The sequence below is a fragment of the Gopherus evgoodei genome, chromosome 8 (assembly GCF_007399415.2).
Source record: "Gopherus evgoodei ecotype Sinaloan lineage chromosome 8, rGopEvg1_v1.p, whole genome shotgun sequence".
Lineage (NCBI taxonomy): Eukaryota > Metazoa > Chordata > Testudines > Testudinidae > Gopherus > Gopherus evgoodei.
The window spans coordinates 107,896,149-107,917,053 of NC_044329.1; the positions used below are offsets into that span (position 1 = coordinate 107,896,149).

At 45.6% G+C, this 20,905-nt stretch overlaps 1 protein-coding gene across 1 annotated transcript; it reads left to right on the top strand.

Annotated features, from left to right (window-relative positions):
• Positions 1–300: 300 nt before the first annotated feature.
• Positions 301–20,584, top strand: LOC115656534 (vitamin D3 hydroxylase-associated protein-like). The gene is made up of 15 exons (XM_030573347.1): positions 301–510; positions 2,159–2,272; positions 3,772–3,915; positions 5,237–5,370; positions 5,680–5,886; positions 6,610–6,650; positions 7,435–7,559; positions 7,857–7,982; positions 9,121–9,218; positions 10,998–11,097; positions 12,634–12,677; positions 15,857–15,896; positions 17,361–17,469; positions 19,299–19,444; positions 20,175–20,584. Exons 1-15 carry the CDS (start codon positions 301–303, stop codon positions 20,340–20,342), a joined length of 1,806 nt encoding a protein of 601 aa, XP_030429207.1. The 3' UTR covers positions 20,343–20,584.
• Positions 20,585–20,905: the final 321 nt, after the last annotated feature.

The following is a 20,905-nucleotide window of genomic DNA, read 5'->3' on the forward strand; positions in this document are numbered from 1 at the left end:
GCTCTCATTGGTTCCTGCTGATGTTCAACATCCCATTCCAAACGGGACAGCCTCTTGGCCTTCTCAGAGGAGAAATGCAGTCCCCACTTGGCTATTGCTGACAGGGCAAAGGTTCACTGCCAGAGTCCAGGGTTTAGGATGCCCAGCTCTGGAGTTCTACACTCTCCTGTTTCAGATCTGGTCTCTAGCTGACTGTGCGCTGCAGACAGTTAAGTAGCACCAGCCTTCACCTGTTCTTTCCTGCTAATGCGCCCAAGCCCAGCGTATCAGCAGGCGTGAAGGTTGGGAGACAGTCCCGCTATGGTCCAGGCAGATTGGAGGCTCCTCCTGCCTGAGGGCGAGGTCGATCCTCATGCCGTGGTAGCCCTGCTCTGCGGCTCAGCCATAGCGGTGCTGGTGTGGCGATGGGTGGGGCAGAGACAGATCCAGAAGAAGATGGACCAGGCAAGGAGGACTCGGGATCTGAGTCTAGAACGAATGGAAGAGGTGGCTCGGCGGTTTAAACAGCAGGTAACTTTTACTTTCTGGCTGGGGGTGGATTTGCGTTGCCTTAAGCAAGTGGGTCGAGATTGTTCATTCCCTAAATGATCATTTGGGGCAAGATCATGCTGAGCAGCGGCCCACCTCAAGGGGGAACTCCCTTCCATATACAGTGATGTACCCCTTTTATCAGGTGCCCTCAGTGCCTCCTTTCCCTTTGGAGAGCCATGGGCCCTTGGTGTAACGCCCACGCAAAGGGACTTTATTTCTGCTTAACTCTTGCATACAAATGAGCAGACACTGCTGCAGTGTGTATCTAGCTCTTAGATTGTAAGGTCTTTGGAGCAGAGATGGGATAAACTGACATTTATTGCTAGTTGCAAATTGGGGGCAGAACAATGTGAATTTTTTTAATTCTTTTTCCAACCAAATAATCCCTTTTGAAAATGGTGACTGTCTCAGCTGAAAAATCAAGGCACTATAGACAAGGATAAAGCCATACAGAAAAGTAATGCCACTATGTCACACAGCTCAAAACACTGAGGTTGCTGCAGCTCCTTGGACAAAGAGGTAATTAGTGGGTTTTCGGAATGAGACGGCGCTGTATTATTAACAGGAACTTGGCTGTCAATGCATTCCCTGCTCCTGCATGGTCTGTTGCATTGCAAGGCTACCTCTTTAAAGTGACTACATGTATCTAACGAAGTAGGTATTCACCTATGAAAGCTCATGCTCCAAAACCTCTGTTAGTCTATAAGGTGCCACAGGATTCTTTGCTGCTTTTACAGATCCAGACTAAGACGGCTCCCCCTCTGATTCTTTAAAGTGAACATCCTGACAGCCTTGACTGGGATGATTTAGTTGGGGATTGGCCCTGCTTTGAGCAGGGGGTTGGACTAGATGACCTCCTGAGGGCCCTTCCAGCCCTGAGATTCTGTGATTCTATGAGCTTTAAAAATCCCCTGTTGGAGGTGATTAGCAGAGATAGGCAGAAATCATCCAGCAGTGATCGCTGATCAAAAATGGCAAAACAATTTCATAGGGAAACTGCTGCAAAATTGCCTTTTACAAGACTGAAAATCGAACTCTTTTCTGACTAGTTTCTTACAAAATGTAGTGTGATTCTTCTGTTTTTACTAAGTCTTTCTCTGGGTCACTTTGTAAATCATGATCGGAATTTGTAAAATAAAATTTCCGCAGCTATTTCCCACTCCCCTAATTTGCCCCAACCCAGCTAACTCGATTATCTTACTAAAGTATTTTGGCAGACAACCTGCTCGAGCACTCTCGCTGAAATAACCAAACATTGTTGTTTTTCAATAAGTCTCTGCTTTGTCCCCTAATGCAACCAGAAGATAAGCTCCAATGCCGTAAGGAGCTTCCCCTCGGCGGACTCGCACAGAGTCCAGGAGAATGGATTCTGCCATGTTGGCTGGGGATATATCTATGGAGGAAGAGTGTGGATTAGGTAGGAGGAGGCAGAGCATGAATAAATCATCGCCAAGAGTTTTTAATACTCCTGGATGGTGTTTATAAGCTCACTCAGGGAGCCAAGCTCATCCCTGTTGTAACTCTCTGCAGGCTTCAGTAGAGTTACTCCTGGAGTGTAATTGCTCCATTGTTTGTAGTATCTTTTCTGTAAACCTTCCCTGTGTAACAATGCATCTCCACCTTGCAGAACCCAGGGATACAGGCTGGTCACATCCTCTCCCTGCCACTTGTGGAGCTGGCTGAGAAACTGAAGGAAGGTTCCCTCTCTCCAGAGAGTGTCCTCTATACGTACATAGATCGGGTGAGTCCAAGAAGATGTACTGGCCCTATAAAGTTAGGAGGGGAAGCCTCTGTGTTTCTGCTCAGCAAGCTGGGTCATGTAGTCTTGGGTGGAAAGAGAGGGGAATTACCACAGCGATGCTCAGATATTCCGGTAATGAGGGGCAGTATGAAGCTCTAGGAAATTGCATGGAGCGCACTGGAATTTTTAGCAGTAGAGAATGGGCACTGCACATATTCTCTTAGGTGGGGTGTTTTCTATTTCAGTCTCTTCTGCAAAGCGAGCCGTAAAGGTAACATCATCAGTAGACCTGCTCAGGAATTTTTTCAACGAAAGGTTTTTTTTCCATCGGAAAATGCTGATTGGTGGAAATAGAAGCTTTTAGTGGGAAAAGGTTGGTTTGGATGAATTTTTTGACTTGAAAATGTTTCAGTTGGCCAAATAGATATTTCAATATTTTCTAAATGAAGAATTCTGGTTTCCCAGTTTGAAATGGCTTTTTGTTTTCAAAATATAAGCTAATTGCAGTTTAAAAAACTAAGAAAGGGTTGAAATCTAAATAAAATGTTGCAATTGACCCCAATCACTTTTTTTCCTTTGGATTTTCAGTTCATGAAAATTTCAACTTTGTTCCATTTAGGATGAGAGAAAATTTTATGGGACAGGAAAATCATTCCCCACCCACTACTTGTCATTGGAAGTGGGGATAAAGCCCAGAGCTTCTGAATCTAAATTTGTGTGAGCCACTTTGCATGAGCTAAAATCTCTTTTAGCTCCTCTTACCCAAGCCCGTAGAAGACTCATCATTTATGCATGTCCCAGCGCACCGCACAAGCGTGAGCTATACTTTCCAGGTGCCTTCTGGGAAGTTGGGTATCTTGGTGGAGTGGAGGGGATTTGGTAAGGAGAGATGTAGTCTGGTACCTCTAGCTCACCTGTTGGAATTTGGCCCAGACTCATAGGACTTAAGTATTGCCAAGTCACGAGTCAAGTGCTAAAAATCAAGATTGGCTGGCTTAAAAATCCTAAGAATTAAATAAACACTGGAGTTCGTTTTATTTGCCTTCTGGTATCTGAGCTGTTCAGATTGACATGCTGAAGCTTTTCTTGCAACCACCAGGCACTATTTTTTAAAAATGAAAGTTGAGAGTCTCAAGTCATCACATGATTCCAGGAGCTGGGACTTTAAAAAAAAAACAAACCATCCTGTACGTTGCAAGAGTTGGCAACATTGGAGGCGAAAAGTCATCACCATCTTAATAGCTGTTTGGTGAGCTATGTCAGATGAATAGGACAAGTGCTCAGAGCATAAAATTGTCCTAACAACTGATCACAATGAGCATATTTCTTAGCAGTCTCTATAGAAAGGCCAAGGACTGAATCTAAAGTCTTAAAAATGAAGCCCTGAAGGTTTGGCAAGGTCTCTTTTCAACCTCAGATATACTGTCTTTATTCATTGTTATATCCCCTTTCCTTCTCGGTGTGTTTGCCTTGCCGCTTTTCTCCATGTCCACGGAAAGGCCTTGGAGGTGACCCGGGAGGTGAACTGTGTGACAGATTTTATGCAAGGCTGTGAGGAGCAATTGCGGGAAGTGCGAAGGAAGGAGGAGAGAGGGTTACTGTATGGAATTCCCATCAGCATCAAGAATCACATTGGCTGCAAGGTGGGCACGGTATTTTCTATAAACTGCTGGTCTGTTGACTACCTTGTACTGTTCTAAGTAAGCAGAGGTATTCATAAAAACCTGGGAGTTTAGACTTTTGAAAGGGGTATTTTATCTCAAACAAGTCACCCTAAAAATTTCAGACTAAAGACAGATAATAAGTAGGGCTGTCCATTAATCACTGTTAATTCACATGATTGATTAATTTTTTTGAATTCTTCTTAAAAAGATTAAGCGCACTGTTAAACAGTAGAATACCAATTGAAATGTATTAAATATTTTGGTTGTTTTCTACATTTTCAAATATATCAATTTCAATTACAACCCAGAATACAAAGTTTAGTGTTCACCTTATATTATTTTTTATTACAAAGATTGGCATGGTAAAAATGATAAACAAAAGAAATTATTTTTCAATTCACCTCACACAAATACTGTAGTGCAATCTCTTTATCATGAAAGTGCAACTTACAAATGTAGGGTTTCTTTGTTACATAACTACACTAAAAAATAAAACAATGTAAAACATTAGAGCCTACAAGTCCACTCAGTCCTACTTCTTGTTCAGCCAATCGCTCAGACAAACAAGTTTGTTTACTTTTATGGGAGATAATGCTGCCCACTTCTTAATTACAGTGTCACCTGAAAGTGTGAGAAAAGGCATTCGCATGGCACCGTTGTAGCTGGAGTCACAAGATATTTACATGCCAGATGTGCTAAAGATTCATATGCCTCTCTGTGCTTTGGCCACCGTGCCAGAGGACATGCTTCTGTGCTGATGACACTCGTTAAAAAAATGTCTAGCCCTTTCCAAAGGAAGGGAAGTTTAACTTAAATGTTCGATTGATTCCCACCACCATGTGACCTAATTTATAGCAGCAAAGAGATGGGCCATATGCATGGGACCTGTGGACATACCTTGCTTTACAATGCACTCTGCAATAAGACACCCATGGCTGGCCCATGTCTGTGGCTGACACCTGTGGCTAGCCCATGTTCACAGGACTCAGGCTGTGCAGCTATAAAATTGCACGGTAGGTGTCTGGCGAGGAAGGTGGATGCTATCTGATTACCTTCTCAGGTCCATTTTGTTCAGTTCTGATGATGCTTGGTGGCCGAGTGAGGAGACCACTTTCCTCCGGCTGCCACAGAGCAGCTTCTCCTTGTGACAAAGAGCCTCAGAATTAAAGAATAGGAGGGTCTTCTATTTTCTTTTTACCAACGGGGCTGACATGTCTCGTTCCTGGGAGGGAAAATCTATCAGCTCCCAACCACATCAGCCCAGTATGTCTAATGAGCTCTGTTTTCCACTCCCCTAAAGGGTCACGTCTCCAGCGGTGGCTTGGTGCAATTTCTCGGCAGAGCGGAGGAAGAGGACAGCGTGATAGTCCAGGTTTTGAAGAGGCAGGGGGCGATTCCATTTGTGAAAACCAATGTCCCGCAGAGCATGATAAAGTAATAGCTTGTTCTCTGTATTACAGCTGTCCCTGCCCCCCCAGCCCATGCTTCCCTCTGTCGTCTCGTTAAAGAAATTGGGCAAGTGAGGGGTTGACTTGGCTTTCTTCTCCCGGTCAGCGCTTCTTCTTCAGAATCCATTCCTCCCACCTCCAGCGCAGGAGAAAAGTTACCTGCCCTCCTGCTTCTTGTCACCACGCCACCTTCGCTTCCCTCCTTCGGTCCAGTATCATCAGCAAACCTTTCCTCCTGCTGTGTTTGCGGAGATAGAAATAATTAACAGCCAACCCACTCCTTTCCTCTCTCCAGCTATGACTGCAGCAACTTGATCTATGGCCAGACGGTGAATCCGCTGAACCACAAGAAAAGCCCCGGCGGCTCCTCCGGAGGGGAGGGGGCGCTGATTGCCGGAGGAGGGTCCATCCTGGGCTTTGGGACAGATGTCGCTGGAAGCATCCGCCTGCCGTCCAGCTTCTGCGGGCTGTGTGGGCTCAAACCGACTGGCAACAGGCTGAGGTACGCTCTGAAGTAGAAAACGACCACGTGACCACTAGTGAAATCTGTTTTACTAGTCAGTGGAGCCAGGCATCGGGTGTCCCCAAGGCACGGTTGTGCCCTGCATAACCATTGTGTTGTCTGCTTCCCTGCCCAGAGGCAACAAGCACTGATGCCTACATGCTAACTTGGGAATAACGGAGTCCGGGGAGTTGCTCCATTCATGGCAGCCTGACAGGTCGGGCTGCTAGAAATTGATTTTGAGCCTCCTAGTCTCTCGGCCTGGATGGTATTTTGTATTTCCTAATTTTCAGAGGGTTACGTTTAGTCACCCTTCCCATTCTGGAAGGGTACAAGGCATCACTGAGCAACTGTAGCTCTTTGTTCATTAAATCTTGGGGCGTTGACTAGAGACAAGCATTCACTTGCCCTTTTCGAAGGACGTGGACTATCCTTTGCAGAGGACACTTAGATTATATTCACAAGGGAAGATATAGGCCAATTTATCCTGTACCTATCTTTGGAGCCATTTACCTCAGCTCTGTCCTCCCACGCTGCTGCTGCTTTAATGAGACCCTTTGCTATAGACCAGATACAGTGCAGTGCATGTTGGTAACACACGTACCAAGTAGCACCTGTAGTCTGTTTCAGTAGTAAGTGCGGTATCTACCACTCAGGCAAAGATATTTCCTCCAAATACAGTTAACTGTTGCTAATTTTTCTCCTATTTTATATATTTCATAGTACCCATGGTTTTGCCAGTCCTATAGCCGGCATGAAATCAGGTGAGTCCGTCCAGATTAGAAAATAAAGCCTGGTTACCTAGGGGATAACATTTAGATGCTAGTTAGACATGGTTGGTTGATGACAAGTTCTGAGCAGGGAAAATTGGAAGAGGTGGTTAGTCAGATCCTAGCCCCTGCTACAGCCCTTTGTGCTGTCACCTTCCATTTTTATTAGTGGTGAGTAAGTATTTTAAGAAATATGACACTGTCCCTTTAAATTTCACACTTCATGCTGTATAGAAGAGGATCTTGACTGGCCTGATTCTTCTGATGACTAAGCACAAGATGTCTGCTATGTCCAGCTGTCTCTGGGTGCATCGCAGAGGGGTGTGTTGCTGGGGAGCTGAGTAATGGGATCCTGATTCTCTGCCTGGCCTGGCCCCAGATACAGGTTAGAGCAGCCTGGGGGCTGCCCTAACCTGTGCCAGCTGGCGTGGGGTCCCAAAGGCCAGTTGCAGATTGCCACAGCAGGTTGTACTCTGGCCACCCCTCTGGTCTGGAGAATGGCAAGTGGGGAAGGATAGGGACTGGCTTTGCTGGCTTGGGGGTCTCCTCCCTGCTTGGTATCCCCAACAGGGAGATTACAGACACAGTCTGCTCCTTTTACTCTGCCTGCTGCAAAGGAAACAGAGAGTAGGATCGAGGATCTGGCCCCAAGAGTTTGGCCCACCATGCCCTGTGTTGTTGAACAGCCTTCCCCATATGAGCCAAGAGATGGACTATGTAAAGGGGCACCTCTGCATTCCATCTTCAGTGATGGGCGTCCTTGCATTTGTGGTTGCAGTTACAGGAACGGTCGGGCCAATGGCGAGGGACGTGGACAGCCTGGCTCTGTGCATGAGAGCGCTCCTGTGTGACGACATGTTCTGCCTGGACCCCACCGTGCCACCCCTGCCCTTCAATGAGGAGGTAACAGAGTCAGACTGCTCCTCAGTGAGGGAACCTCCGTGTGACACGGCGCTGTGGATTAAAACATCCTAGTCTTTGCAAACCTGTGATCTGTATTATGGATATAGCCCCATTGAACCAAGTGTGGGCCCGCCATCTTAGAACATGGCTTACTGTTGGACAGAACCTCAATTCGCCCACAACTGAACCACCTGGCAATGACCACTGTCCAAGACAGGATACTGAGCTAGATGGACCTCGGGTCTGACCCAGTCTGGCCATTCCCCCATTCCTAAGCGAAAGCTCCTCTGCTTCCAGGTGTACTCCAGTTCAATCTCTCTTCGGATCGGGTATTACGACGGAGACAGCTATTTCCAGCCCTCACCCAGCATGAGACGGGCTGTCCAGGAAATCAAAAAGCTTCTCCAGGAGGCAGGGCATACGGTATGTTTCTTGCGCTGAGCGCTAGCCTGAGGGCCAGGGATTGTCAGAGTTCTAATCCCAGCAGTAACATAAAACATGACGCATGTGTATTTTGATAGCACGTAGGAGCCCCAGGCAGAAACCGGCCCTGTTGTGCTAGGTGCTGCACAAACACCAAACAGTAAACAGACCCTGACCCAAAGAGCGTATCACCTAAATAGACCAGAGAGAGACAACCTGGAGGGAGGGGTAGAACATACAAGTTAGCGGGAACAATGTGATGGCAGCAAAAGTCCTGTTAATTCCACAGGATTTTTTCAGGGAGGTGGATTTACTTAGGAGGTGATCAGTTAAATAGAAAGAAGGGAAGGGAAGGGGACGAGGCTGGGGAGAAAAGCGTTAGAGGGTCAGGTGGCTTTGGACAAATCAGGTACTTCCCTGACCCATTCATCTGTCAAATGGAGATAATGCCTATTCACTAACCTGTTGTGAAGATTAGAAAGTGAAAAGCTTCATTCAATAGTCTTTGTTCCCAGCCACCACTGTCTCACTAGCCTCGCAGGCCCACTGGTCTGACTTTGACATCTTAAAACATCGTCAAGAGGAAATTCTTTCCATACCTCCAACCATGGCTCGGGGCTTCCAAACTGCCATGGGTCCCAGTTCCCCGTAATATTGCTTATGCTTGTGTCCCAATGAATATCAAGACATCTGAACCTCCGTGGGTCCCTGGTCTCTCAGTCCCTTAATCCAGCTCATGTTTGCCAGGCAAAAGGGCAGTTCTCTTCAGAGGGCATAAATCAGAGGTTGGGGCAAGTTTTCATATCATCAGGGAGACGCAGGTTAATGAGAGTTTGAACCTGGGACAATCAGTACCAAAGCCCCTCTACCACTTGAGTAAAGGAGGAATTTCATTAGCTACCGGAAGCAGTAGGCTATTCTCCACTCTGGACCAGCCACTAGTGGGGGCAGTGACACACACTTGGCAGATGTGTTCCAACATTAGTATTTAGGGAAAATGCATCTGCGCACCCACAGCTAATCTGAATCTGGAACAAGAGGAGAGCCCCTTTTTTTGCTTCTCTAGCAAGGTTTCCACAAACGTATATTTTTGTCCAATGTCTTTGCCCCCTCTTGAGCCATGATGCTTTTCATGCAGCTGGTCCCCTTCACCCCCCCTCGGATTGATTACATGGTGGATGAGCTTTTCACCAGAGGCCTCTTTTCTGATGGAGCTGCAAATCTGTTGGACAAATTGTAAGTAAATCCCGTCGTCTTTGAACAGGGCTGGAGGCCGATTGCTGTGGCTCAATGGGTCATGCAGGCAATGGGGCATCAGGAGGAATCAGCAGACAGGTTCCTTCTGCAAGAAGGCCAGGTTTGATTAGTCTGGAATTAACATGGAGGATGGGTTGTCTCTGCGTGTTCTGTTGTCCTGCTGAGACTCTTCTGAAGAATGTTATTAAGAAACTAAGATTGTGCCTTCCCAGTCCATACTAGTTTGGGATAGTTTACAGGATGCTAAACAGAGTAAGCTCCATTGGTCCCATTATTCTCACTTCTAGTGGGTGCTGAGTTTCCATTGTCTAGGCCAGGGGTCGGCAACCTTTCAGAAGTGGTGTACTGAGTCTTCATTTATTCATTCTAATTTAAGGTTTCACATGCCGGTAATACATTTAAACATTTTTTAGAAGGGCTCTTTCTATACGTCTGTAATAGATAACTAAACTATTGTTGTATGTAAAGTAAATAAGGTTTTTTAAATGTTTAAGAAGCTTCATTAAAAATTAAATTAAAATGCAGAGCCCCCAGGACCGATGGCCAGGACCTGCGCAGTGTGAGTGCCACTGAAAATCAGCTCATGTGCTGCCTTCGGCACACGTGCCATAGGTTGCCTACCCCTGGTCTAAGCTAATCAACCAGCCCGTTATACTTGTATAGCATCGTCTGCCGCATCACGCTAACCTCAATTATATATGTCCACGCTCTCAATGGTCCGGTGCTGTAGCATCAAAGCGCCATTAAGACCATTAGGAATCTCATCATTTCTGTGGGATAGGACTATATTCTCCACATCTTCATCATTTGCGCTGCTGTGGTGGTTCTTGGTCTTCTCTCTCCGTGACTGCTGGCTGTTCTGTTCTTGTGGTTTGATGGAGAAGGCTTCTCAAAGAGAAGAGTCGGAAAGGGATTGAACCTCATTCTAATCCCTGGTGGTAGGGAATTGCATGGCGGAGGGTCCTTCACTGACTATGTCTAGACCCAGTGAGTTTCATGGTGGGCTCCATCCGCTGCGGCATCCTGCCTGATCACAGCTGTCAAGATAGGTTTCGGAAAGTGATGCAGTCTCTGAGATATCTGGGCCCCCACCCTACTTTACACAACGGCATCCGAATTCCAAAGCAAAATATGCTGCTGGATGTATACAGCATTCTGCATCTCAGAGCACTTCCCCAAACCAGCACAATACACGTACAAACGGGGAAAGGCCAGGAAAGAGGGGCAATGGTCTTGTGGCTGAGGCATTGGACTGGGACTCATGAGATGTGGGGTTGATTCCTGGTTCTGGCACGGAATCCTTGCGTGACCCTACTTATGTCATTTAATCTCCAAGTGCTTCAGTTGCTCCAGCTGCAACGTGGGGAGGATAACAGAATTGCGTGAGGTTACGTTGACTCATGGTAGAAGTGTTCAGAACTAGGGTGAGGGGACATGCAGAGTGAAGGCAAGTCCCAAGGTGTGTAAAAACAAAACAAACAATCCCACAAAAATGGGAAATACTCCATAGTCTACAAAAAAAAATGGAAATATAGGAAATAAGCATTCATGTCATGTTGCAAAGAGTTATTCTGGAGCATCTACCCTTACACACTGAGCAATGATTTCTGTTATGCTCAGGGGTTCAGAACTTGATACCTTGGGTTGGTGCCTGCGTGAGTTGTCATTTTACTATTTAAAGATGCTAAAATGTTGGTTGGGAAGCAGCACTCTACAACTGGATTGACATGACAGCCTCCTTTCTCCCTCACCTCCCAGCAAAGGGGACATTGTGGATCTGACCCTGAAATCGCAGATCAACTGTTACCGTCTTCCCATTCTGGTGAAGAAGATTCTGGCCCTCATCTTAAAGCCTGTGGTAAGTCACCTCGATGTGTATCCTCTTTGCACGCTTATTGCAGTGGGAGATGCTCAAATGTCTACAGGCTGGGAGGGTTCCCACAGATGGAGAAGGAAGATGTAAAGAGCATCTATCCAGCAAGCATTTGTGGTGAAGTCCCGGACCCTGTTTGCATTGTTCTGCTGTTGTGATATAAATCAGTCTGAAGCAATTCTGGAGTCTTGGAGTAAAACCAAAGCTATTTTCTCCAATTTGATTTGAACGAGAACTTGTATTTAGGACCATTTCCCTTACGACAATAATTGTCAAGAAGATGATTCTCCTCCTCCTAGCCTAGTGGGTCCAACAGGTGAATCAAAATAAAACTATGCGCTTCCTGCATCATACGGTGGCCTTATCACAGAGCAGAACAGGTCATTCAGGACAGTAATAATCACAAACCTTACGCAACTGGCGGTAGGTTACCATTTCTTCTTGCTGATGATCAGATTTAAAGCTTAGCTATAAACAGGTAAATCCCAAAGGTGGGAACAATCCTCAGCGTTTTGCTATGAACTTTTTTCCTAGGAACTCATGGTGGCCAGTAAAGATCCAGTTCTGGATCCCGATCTCAGATCTCCTAAGGCCTTGGGGATGTTTGGATCTGGGATTTTAGTTTGGATCACTCTCTAATAAATATGCATAGTGGTTCATCATTTTAATGATTGCTCGTTACAGTTTTTGCTTGTATTATTTTAAGGGCACCGTCCTGTGTGTCTGCTTATTCAGAGCTACTTCAGTTACGCTCAGGTCTTGTCTGAATCAACAGTTAGTCCATGACAAACTGGGGTGTGAATCTACCATATACTAAACTGTCCATGTGGATCCTGCTGATGCACACTAACAGTTCCTTAGTGTGCTTTGATCTAATACCCATTCACAGCAGGACTAGATGAAAGCACACTAAGACACTGTTAGTGTGTGTCAGCAGGATCCACACAGACAGTTAGTGCGTGGCAGGCTAGATTCACACCCTATCATGCTGCAGACTCACTAGTCATGTAGACAAGCCCTTAGTAGCTACTACGATGGGTGCAGATTAAAAAACATAATTGAATCTGGAAGGTACAACGCCTGGGGAAATGGGTACCTGTGACAGGCAAAGCAATGCAGAAGCATGTTTATTCCTGTTTTCTGATGTTGACATGTATTTTAGGGTGTCTCATAAACACTTCTGCTTATACTGTTGTTCTGCAAAGGGAAGCTGTCGGGTTTTATCTTGGAGAAACTGTTCATGAAATACAGTACAGTGAAAAAGGGTACTCTCTGAGCAGCATATATGTTTGCTATGACATTGCTGATTGTTCACATGCTGCTGCACTATTTCTACTGCTGCAATGGAAAACTGTAGAGCAGACAGACTTCATTACGCAGGCCTGCTCTGGTTGGGCCTCGGTAGCGTTTGGTTTTCATGGAAGGCTGAAGCAGACTAACTGACTGATTTCTTCTGAATGATGCTGCTTTTGACTGCCCTGCACTGTGACCCACTCATTCCAAATGTTGTTTCTCTCCAAGTATCCACGAATCGCCAGCAATCTGAATGCGCTGTGTGGAGTGGGGTAAGTGGCTCTGTGAAAAGCTCCTCTGCACCATCAAATTAAGGTATATAGAAAGGGTGCCTTTGTGGTGGTATCAGAAGTAGAAAGGAAGCTGGTATCTCCTGAGGAGACTATGCATTTTAAAACCTTCCTTATCAGAATCAAGGCTGTACAGATCATTTTTATTTCTACTGGTGGCCTGATATGACCTCAGGGAATGTAGAGCTCCCTGTTCCTGCTTGGGTTTAGGTTCGTGCTCTGTGCTCTGCTTCTTCTGCACCAGAGTAGGCTGCTGTTCTCCTAGAGGGGCAAAATACACATCTGTGGCTACCCATCTGTCCCGGGGAATCCCTGCTTTAGCTCACATGGGTACTTGGAGAGCAGCACACGAGGTATGAATTGTAAATCGCAGTAGGACGCTGGTCTATACCCAGACTGTTTCCACTTCCAGCTCGTAGCTGGTGTCTGAGCTTGAGAAGCATACTGAAGAGTTTGTGTGTTGCATGAGCAAGTCCGTTGGGAACATACTTTGCAAGCCAGGGGCTGGACCCAAAGCCCATTGAAGCCAGTGGAAAGGGTCCCATTAACCTCAGGGGGCTTTGGCCCAGATCCCCCGGATTCCAGAATGCTTTCCCCACATGTAAAGCCTGATGCAGCTCCCTTGAGATGAGTTGAGGTCTTTTCCATTTGCTGTAATGGAAATTAGATCATGCCATTAAGCCTTTACACTTGTATTCTGTATGTGTTGAATGGAACTGCCCCAGCTTGTATATCACACAGAAATAGCAGGCAATGTTTCTTTTCCCCGAATCCCATTCTGAGGGCAACATGTTAATCTAATAATCTCTAGCTGTTATCATCCTCAGATCTCAAAGTGCTTAACAAAGGAAGTCAATGTCGTCATCCCCCATTTTACAGTTGGGGAAACTGAGGCAGGGAAATGACAAGATCCAGGAATAGAACCCAGATCTTCTGAGCCTCAAGGGCCATTAAATCATCCAGTAAATGATGGAAAATCCTTACATTTGTGTGTACATGACTAATCAGGATATCTTCTTTTTCAATTTTCTATTATTCCTCTGAAATACAGTAATTACATAATTAGCCATGATTCCCAGAAAAAAGATAAATAGGCGGGATTTTATACCTATAAAATGATGGGGTCTAAACTAGCTGTTACCACTCAAGAAAGAGATCTTGGAGTCACTATGGATAGTTCTCTGAAAACATCCATTCAATGTGCAGCAGCAGTCAAAAAAGTGATCAGACTGCTGGGAATCATTAGGAAAGGGATAGATAATAAGACAGAAAATATCATATTGTCTCTCTATAAATCCATGGTACACCCCCATCTTGAATACTGCATGCAGATGTGGTTGCCTCATCTCAGAAAAGATATATTGGAATTGGAAAAGGTTCAGAAAAGGGCAACAAAAATGATTAGGGGGTATGGAACGGCTTCTGTATGAGGAGAGATTAATAAGACTGGGACGTTTCAGCTTGGAAAAGAGACGACTAAGGGGGGATATGATAGAGGTCTATAAAGTCATGACTGGTGTGGAGAAAGTAATTAAGGAAGTGTTATTTACTCCTCATAACACAAGCACTGGGGTCACCTAGTGAAATTAATAGGCAGCACGTTTAAAACAAACAAAAGGAAGTATTTCTTCGCACAGCGCACAGTCGTCCTGTGGAATCCATTGCCAGTGGGTGTTGTGAAGGCCAAATGTCTAACTGGGTCAAAAAAGTATTAGACAAGTTTATGGAGGATAGGTCCATCAATGGCTATTAGCCAGGACGGGCAGGGACGCAGCCCCATGCTCTGACTGTCTGTAGCCTCTAATTGCCAAAAAAATGGGAGTGGACAGCAGGGGATAGATCACTCAATAATCGCCTTGCTCTGTTCATTCCCTCTGGCACTGGCCACTGTCTGAGGCAGGATACTGGGCTAGACGGACCATTGGTCTGACCCAGTGTGGCCGTTCTTATGATTTCACTACATGTATGTATCTGTGGGAGTATTGACTCACCACAGTCACTCCCCCTTGTGGCTGGGCATGGTAAGGCAGACTTCCTCCTCTGACACCCCCTGGGGATGGTCACCGCAGTCCCACGGGGAGCTGCCTCTTCTCATCACTCGGCCCTCCAGCCAGGTGGTCTTGTTCCCATCCCTTCCCGGCTCCCTTGGGTCTGTTAACAGATCCAGCGGAAATATAAAGACAGCTGAGTCTTCAGAACTGACTGGGCTTATCTGGCTGCCCTCTCACTCAGGCCAGCCTCAGCTGCAACCCAGTGACTTTGCGTCTGTGTCTGGCTCCTGTGTCTCATTCCACCACACAGTGTACGGCTGGTGCAGTTCTCCACCTTCCCAGGGTTCCAGCAGGCTGTTGTCCCTCAGCAGCTCCTCATCTTCCCTTGGACTTCAGGTTCACCTCATGCGCAGCTGCTTCCCTGAAAGAGGGAGCTTACTACATCCTCTGCCCTGGGTCTCCTCCAAACAGAATGCAGAAAACTCCAAACAAACCCAGCTAAAGGAACCTCCGCCCATCCAGGCTTGAGCTGTTAGTCCTGGTGGGTTCTCCCCAGCTCCCTAATCCTATTGTGGAACACTGACCTCTAGCACTACTTCCCTGGACCCTTGCCCAGCTCCTCTTCTATAACTTCCCTCTGGTTCCTGTCCCAGAGTGAGGGGCCTCTAACCTTCTCCCTCCTGGGCTTCTCCGTCCTGTCCTGGGTCTCCTCCTAGCTTTCACTTCTGTCTTTTATAGAGCAGACCCAGATCCTCCCCAGATGGTCGGATAACAAATCAAGACTGACACACACCTCCAGATGCAAAAAAAGTGTGCTAATTGTGTATTGATGCCAGTTAACCTTTTTGCCCACCGGTGTGGGATTTACACCCCATCACAATATCACAATGAAGCTAGGTGGGAATGGATTTAAGTGAATTTATTGTGAATTTTGTCCATATGGCTGAGTGAAAAGAAATGTGATGACACCCTTTTAAAATAAACACTGAAAGGCAATTTAAATGTATTCCTAGACATATTTGGCTCATATGTGGTATGATTGCTTGATCTATATAATTGTCATATGTGGTCATTTGTGTTCTGTAATAATGACACTTATCATTTTAATGACATTTTTATCTGCATTTTATTTATATGATGTACGAACGACTAATCCTGTCAATTTTCCAGATCAGCAAAAAGCCTTTGGAAGCATCACGTTGCAGTGGCGGTAATATTATTTTCTCACTAAGACAAATCATCAAGATTTCATATTGACATTTAAATGGTCATTTCAGCTACACAGTCAGTGCAATACTGAAACTGATCACGTGAGACTAAATCAGACACACCTCACTTTGAGAAACAAGCATTTCTAGAATAGGTGATGAGTGTACAGGCAGAACTTACATGCATAGAGGCGTCTATTCACTCAAGGGAAAGATGATCCTTCGGACTGCTTTCTCCAAGCAGAAATAGCACAGGAAGAACTTGTAATGAACAATTTCATGTATTTCCTCTTGAAGCAAATCCATAGCTTCAAACACTAGATACCATTATTGCTAGTTAAACCACATGTGGAGGTACTGAGGCTAGAAACCAGAACCTAAGCATTCAAATGCACAGATGGTCAGCATTTGAGTTAAGGCAGAATCTTCTTGAGAGTTTGTGGCCTCTGTTGTAGAGCTGGTTGGGAATTTTTGGACTGTTTTCCCATTGGAAATGTCAATTAGTTGAAACTTCTCACAGCAACGTTATTGGTTTCAGTGGAACATTCGTCAGTTCCAGGATAGCTAGCCAGTAGCCCAGTGGTTCGGTCATTCACCTAGGATGTAGGGTCTCTAGGGTCAAACCTCTGTCATGCCTAATTTGGAGCAGTGACGTGATCCTGGCTCTCTCTCATGTTAGACAAGTGCCCTAACCACTGGCTGTTCTGCAGTGTGTGTTTGGTGTCTCACTCTTGATTTCTGGTGAAAAAATTCTAAAGCTCTCGCATTCATTCCAGTGTGGAATAAAAACAAATGTCAGAACTTCAAATTTTTTTGCAAAACAGAATTCTTGGAGGCTTCAGCCATTAGTTAGAGATATATTCATGCTTAAGCAAGTCTGATAGTCCATTCAGCAGAGGGCAGTCGTGCACATGTAAACCGGTACATTAGTAGAGGTGGCTGAAAATTTTCAAATGTGTTTTTTTTCCAAATGAAAATTTTTTTTTTGAACTGGAAATACTTTGTGAAAAATTGTCAGCATCACAGACATGTTTTTTGTTGTTTTTCTCAACATTTTTAATGACATAGATAGTCAAAAATATGAGTTTATCAAACCCCCACTTTTCAGGAAACGACAAATTTCAACATTTTGAAATTATTATTCAAATAGTTATTGACATGCTTTGTTGACTAAAATCTTGGTTTTCGGTGAACAAAAGATTTTTGATGAAAATAGATTAAAAAATGGGCCCACTTTGAACCCAGTGAATTGGAAATTACTTTGCAGTTCTGAAATTTTGGCCAAATTTTCATCTTTTGATCAGCTCCGTATGTTATGCTGTAGTCTTCCAGGAAGCACAAAGATGTTCGAAACAAAAAACCCAAGTTTTTAAAGAAAATACAGATTGGCCACAACTGTAGCTTAGTTACAACTGTAACTCTCTTTCTTTCTTTCTTTCTTTCTTTCTTTCTTTCTTTCTTCCTAGGCTTACCGTACAGAATTCATTGCTAAATGGAGGAAGCTGGAGCTGGATGTTATGCTGTGTCCTGCTTTGGGTCCAGCATTTAACAAGGGCTATCCTGGGAAGCTATTGGGTAATCTCTGGCCAGGTCTAACTCTAGCAATTCAGGCTGGTATGGTTGAGGTACTAGCAGAAATGGAAGCAAGCTTTTCAAGGTTGAAAAACCTACTAAAAGAGTAGCTATCAATCATAGATATGTAGGGCTGGAAGGGAACTCAAAGTCATCAAGTCCAACCCCCTGTGCTGTACTAGGACCAAGGAAACCTAGACCATCCCGACAGGTCTTTGCCTAACTTGTTTTCAATGATGGGGACTCCACGGCCTTCCTTGGAAGTCTGTTCCAGAGCTTAACTTTCCTGAGAGTTAGAAAGTTTTCCCTAAAATCTAACCTAAATCTCTCTTGTTGCTGATTAATGCCATTACTTCTTGTCCTACCTTCAGTGGACATGGAGAACAATCAATCACAGTCCTCTAACAGCCCTTAACATATTTGAAGACTATTACCAGTCACCCCTCAGTCTTCTTTTCTCAGGACTAAACCTGGCCAGTTTTTTCAACCTCATAGGTTAGGTTTTCTAACCCTTTAATCATTTTTGTTGCTTTCCTCTGGACTCTTTTTTCACTTTATCCACATCCTTCCTAAATTGTGGTGCCCCATATTGGACACATTACTCCAGCTGGGGCCTCACCGGTGGCGAGTAGAATGGGACAGTTAACTCCTGTGTCTTACATACAGCACTCTCATTAATACGCCCCAGAATCACATGAGCCTTTTCGCAGTTGCATCACATTGATGACTCGTATTCAGCTTGTGAGCCACTGTAACCCCTAGGCCCTGTTCAGCTGCGCTAACACAGATAGCTATTCCCCATTTTGTAGTTGTGCATTTAACTTTTCCTACCTAAGTGATACTCCAACTACCATTGAAGTCAATAGAAAGAATCCCGTTGATTTCAGTGGACTTGCATCAGTTCCTAAAAGAACAAATGGGCCAGATCCTCAGCTGGTACAAACTGATGTAGCTTCATCGATTTCAACGGTGCTACGCTGATTTCCACAAGCTGAGAATCCAGGGCAATGTGTTTAGCTTGGCTAAATGTCCAGGAATGAGCCTGCCATTGTGCCAACAAGTGCAATACATGCAGCATATGCTGTTATTGGGCGGGGGGGGGGAGGAGAAGGGTAATAAGATGAAACTGAGCAAAATAAAACTTAGGCTGAATACCAAGAAATATTTGGCTGTAGAATAATCTCTTCAGGGAAATGATGGAGGTCCCAGCACTTGAGCTAGGCTAGACTGGGCAAAGCTCTGGATGCTAATCTCCAGTATTGAACAATCCTGCATCAGTTGGGAAGTGGATGTGCTCTGTGATCTGGGAGGTTTTACCCTCTCCAGTATTCATGGACAACTGTCTGAAGTTAATGGAGTGACACCTCCATTTAATACAAGCTCCATGTTCAGCTCCATGCATCCTGGCTCGTGAGAATGAGAAAGAGGTTACTGACTGCTGAGCCTTGAGCTTCTGTGGCATTATTCACAATGTCTGAGTAAATTGCACTGATTCATTGGATGAGGGCAGAATTCATTCAGTTATCAGGAGGGTCAATGTGGATGCTAAAGCTGAATTGGCAGAAGGCCTCAGCCCAAGGCTGAGACACTTCTGACTGCCACCGTCTTATAGAAATGTCCTGGGAAAGGTCATTGTCCAACGTCTCAATAGGGAGCCTTTCGTGGCCACCAATCATTCATCATGAGTGAAGTCTGCACTGTCCAGCAAATCCTCTGGGCGTTCTATTCCTCGGAGTAAGGACTTTGCCCAGAGCTGGGGTTCTACATGCCAGCTGTGGCTCGACAGAATTGGAAACCTGATGCTCTGAGTTTTTTCTGTTGTATTTTCCCAGCTGCTACTTCCTACACCAATTTATACAACGTCTTGAACTTCCCCGCTGGGGTTGTGCCGGTCAGCGTCGTCACGGAGGCTGATGAAGAAGAGCTGAAGAATTACAGAGGGCACTACGGCGACCCCTGGGATAAGAGGCTGAGAGAGGTAAGCTGACATTACAGAGGACGATTTCCAGATCAATACTAAGGGAAATCTGCCCTGCCAATCTGATGTCCCTCTGCGTGGTTGGGCAGAGGGAATTTCTCATACGCTTTAGTGACAAGGTTGCATTACAGGACAGGATGAGGCAGACGGCTGGGGAAGGGATGGGAGACAGATAAAGTAACTTCATTAACAGTAAGCACTCAGTAAAACAGAACTCCATTGATTTCAGTGTCGCTCCACCGATTTCCACAAGCTGAGAATCTGGCACCCTGTATCTCTATGACTGTCTGCTAGCAGTGCCATTGACTTCAGGATGACTGCTCTAGATAGGCGACTCGTGGGGGGGGGGGGGCACCAGCTAAAAGAGGAGCACATGACTGCCTCACGTGATACACCCACACTCTCCCCATCCCATGTGGGGTTCTGCCCTCCTGCTGAGCCGGCTCCCCCTGGCATGTTCGTCTGCTCTTCCTTGCAACCAGACCCCAGAGCCGCTCCTGGATGCTGTGCCAGGCAGCATGGCTGGAAGAGGAGAGGCTCTGAACCCACCTTTTCCCTTCCGGCTCTGGCCCCACTCCCTCTTCTCCCCACCCAGGCCAGTGGAGGCCCTTGACCCTGGGGAGGGTCACTTGACTCTTTGTGCCCCTCCCACCAGTTGGTATGTGCTTCTGACTGGGCTGTCAGTGCCTGAGTGCCCTGGGTGACATTAGGACGCTTGTCTCCTCTGCAGGCTGTAGAAGGAGCCGTGGGGCTGCCTGTCACCATTCAGTGCGTGGCTCTGCCATGGCAGGAGGAGCTGTGTCTGCGGTTCATGAAGGAGGTGGAGATGCTCACTTGTGAGCAGAAGAGGAACGTGGGACCCACTGATGATGGTGACACTAATGATTTGAACTTATAAACCAAGTCACCTTCGACTAAGACATGAAATAATGTGAGGACACCCCTGTGAATTGGACTGTTTCCCTTAGTGGTTAATAAACCTTTTCAAAAGCCGCTTCTCCTGTTAACAATTCAGCCAACGCCTGACTCTGTGCAATCGGTGCTTCATTTGCCTGTGTTCAGTTTTTAACCAAAGGGTGAGAGAAGAGCAAAAAAGGATCAAAATCTTGCTGAAGGATAATGAGCAGCAGGAAAACAAATTTAAAAAAAAAACCATTCTAGGGAACACATCCATTCCCCCGCTTGCTCTTTACTGCACCTGGGAGCCTGTGATTTTATATCACTGTCACTGTTTGCGATCAATATCTGCCAATGATTTTTTGCATCTGGGACCCTCCCGCACCATAAACTTGTTGGTGAGAAGCAGGAAGGGGAGTGAGAGCAGCGGAGGTGGGTGAAAGAGGTTGATTAGTTGGTATTCTTGGGGAACTGTTTGAAGTAGTCACAAAGCTCTAATAACCAACCATGGAAAAGAGACGGCTAAGGGGAAATATGATTTGAGGTCTATAAAATCATGACTGG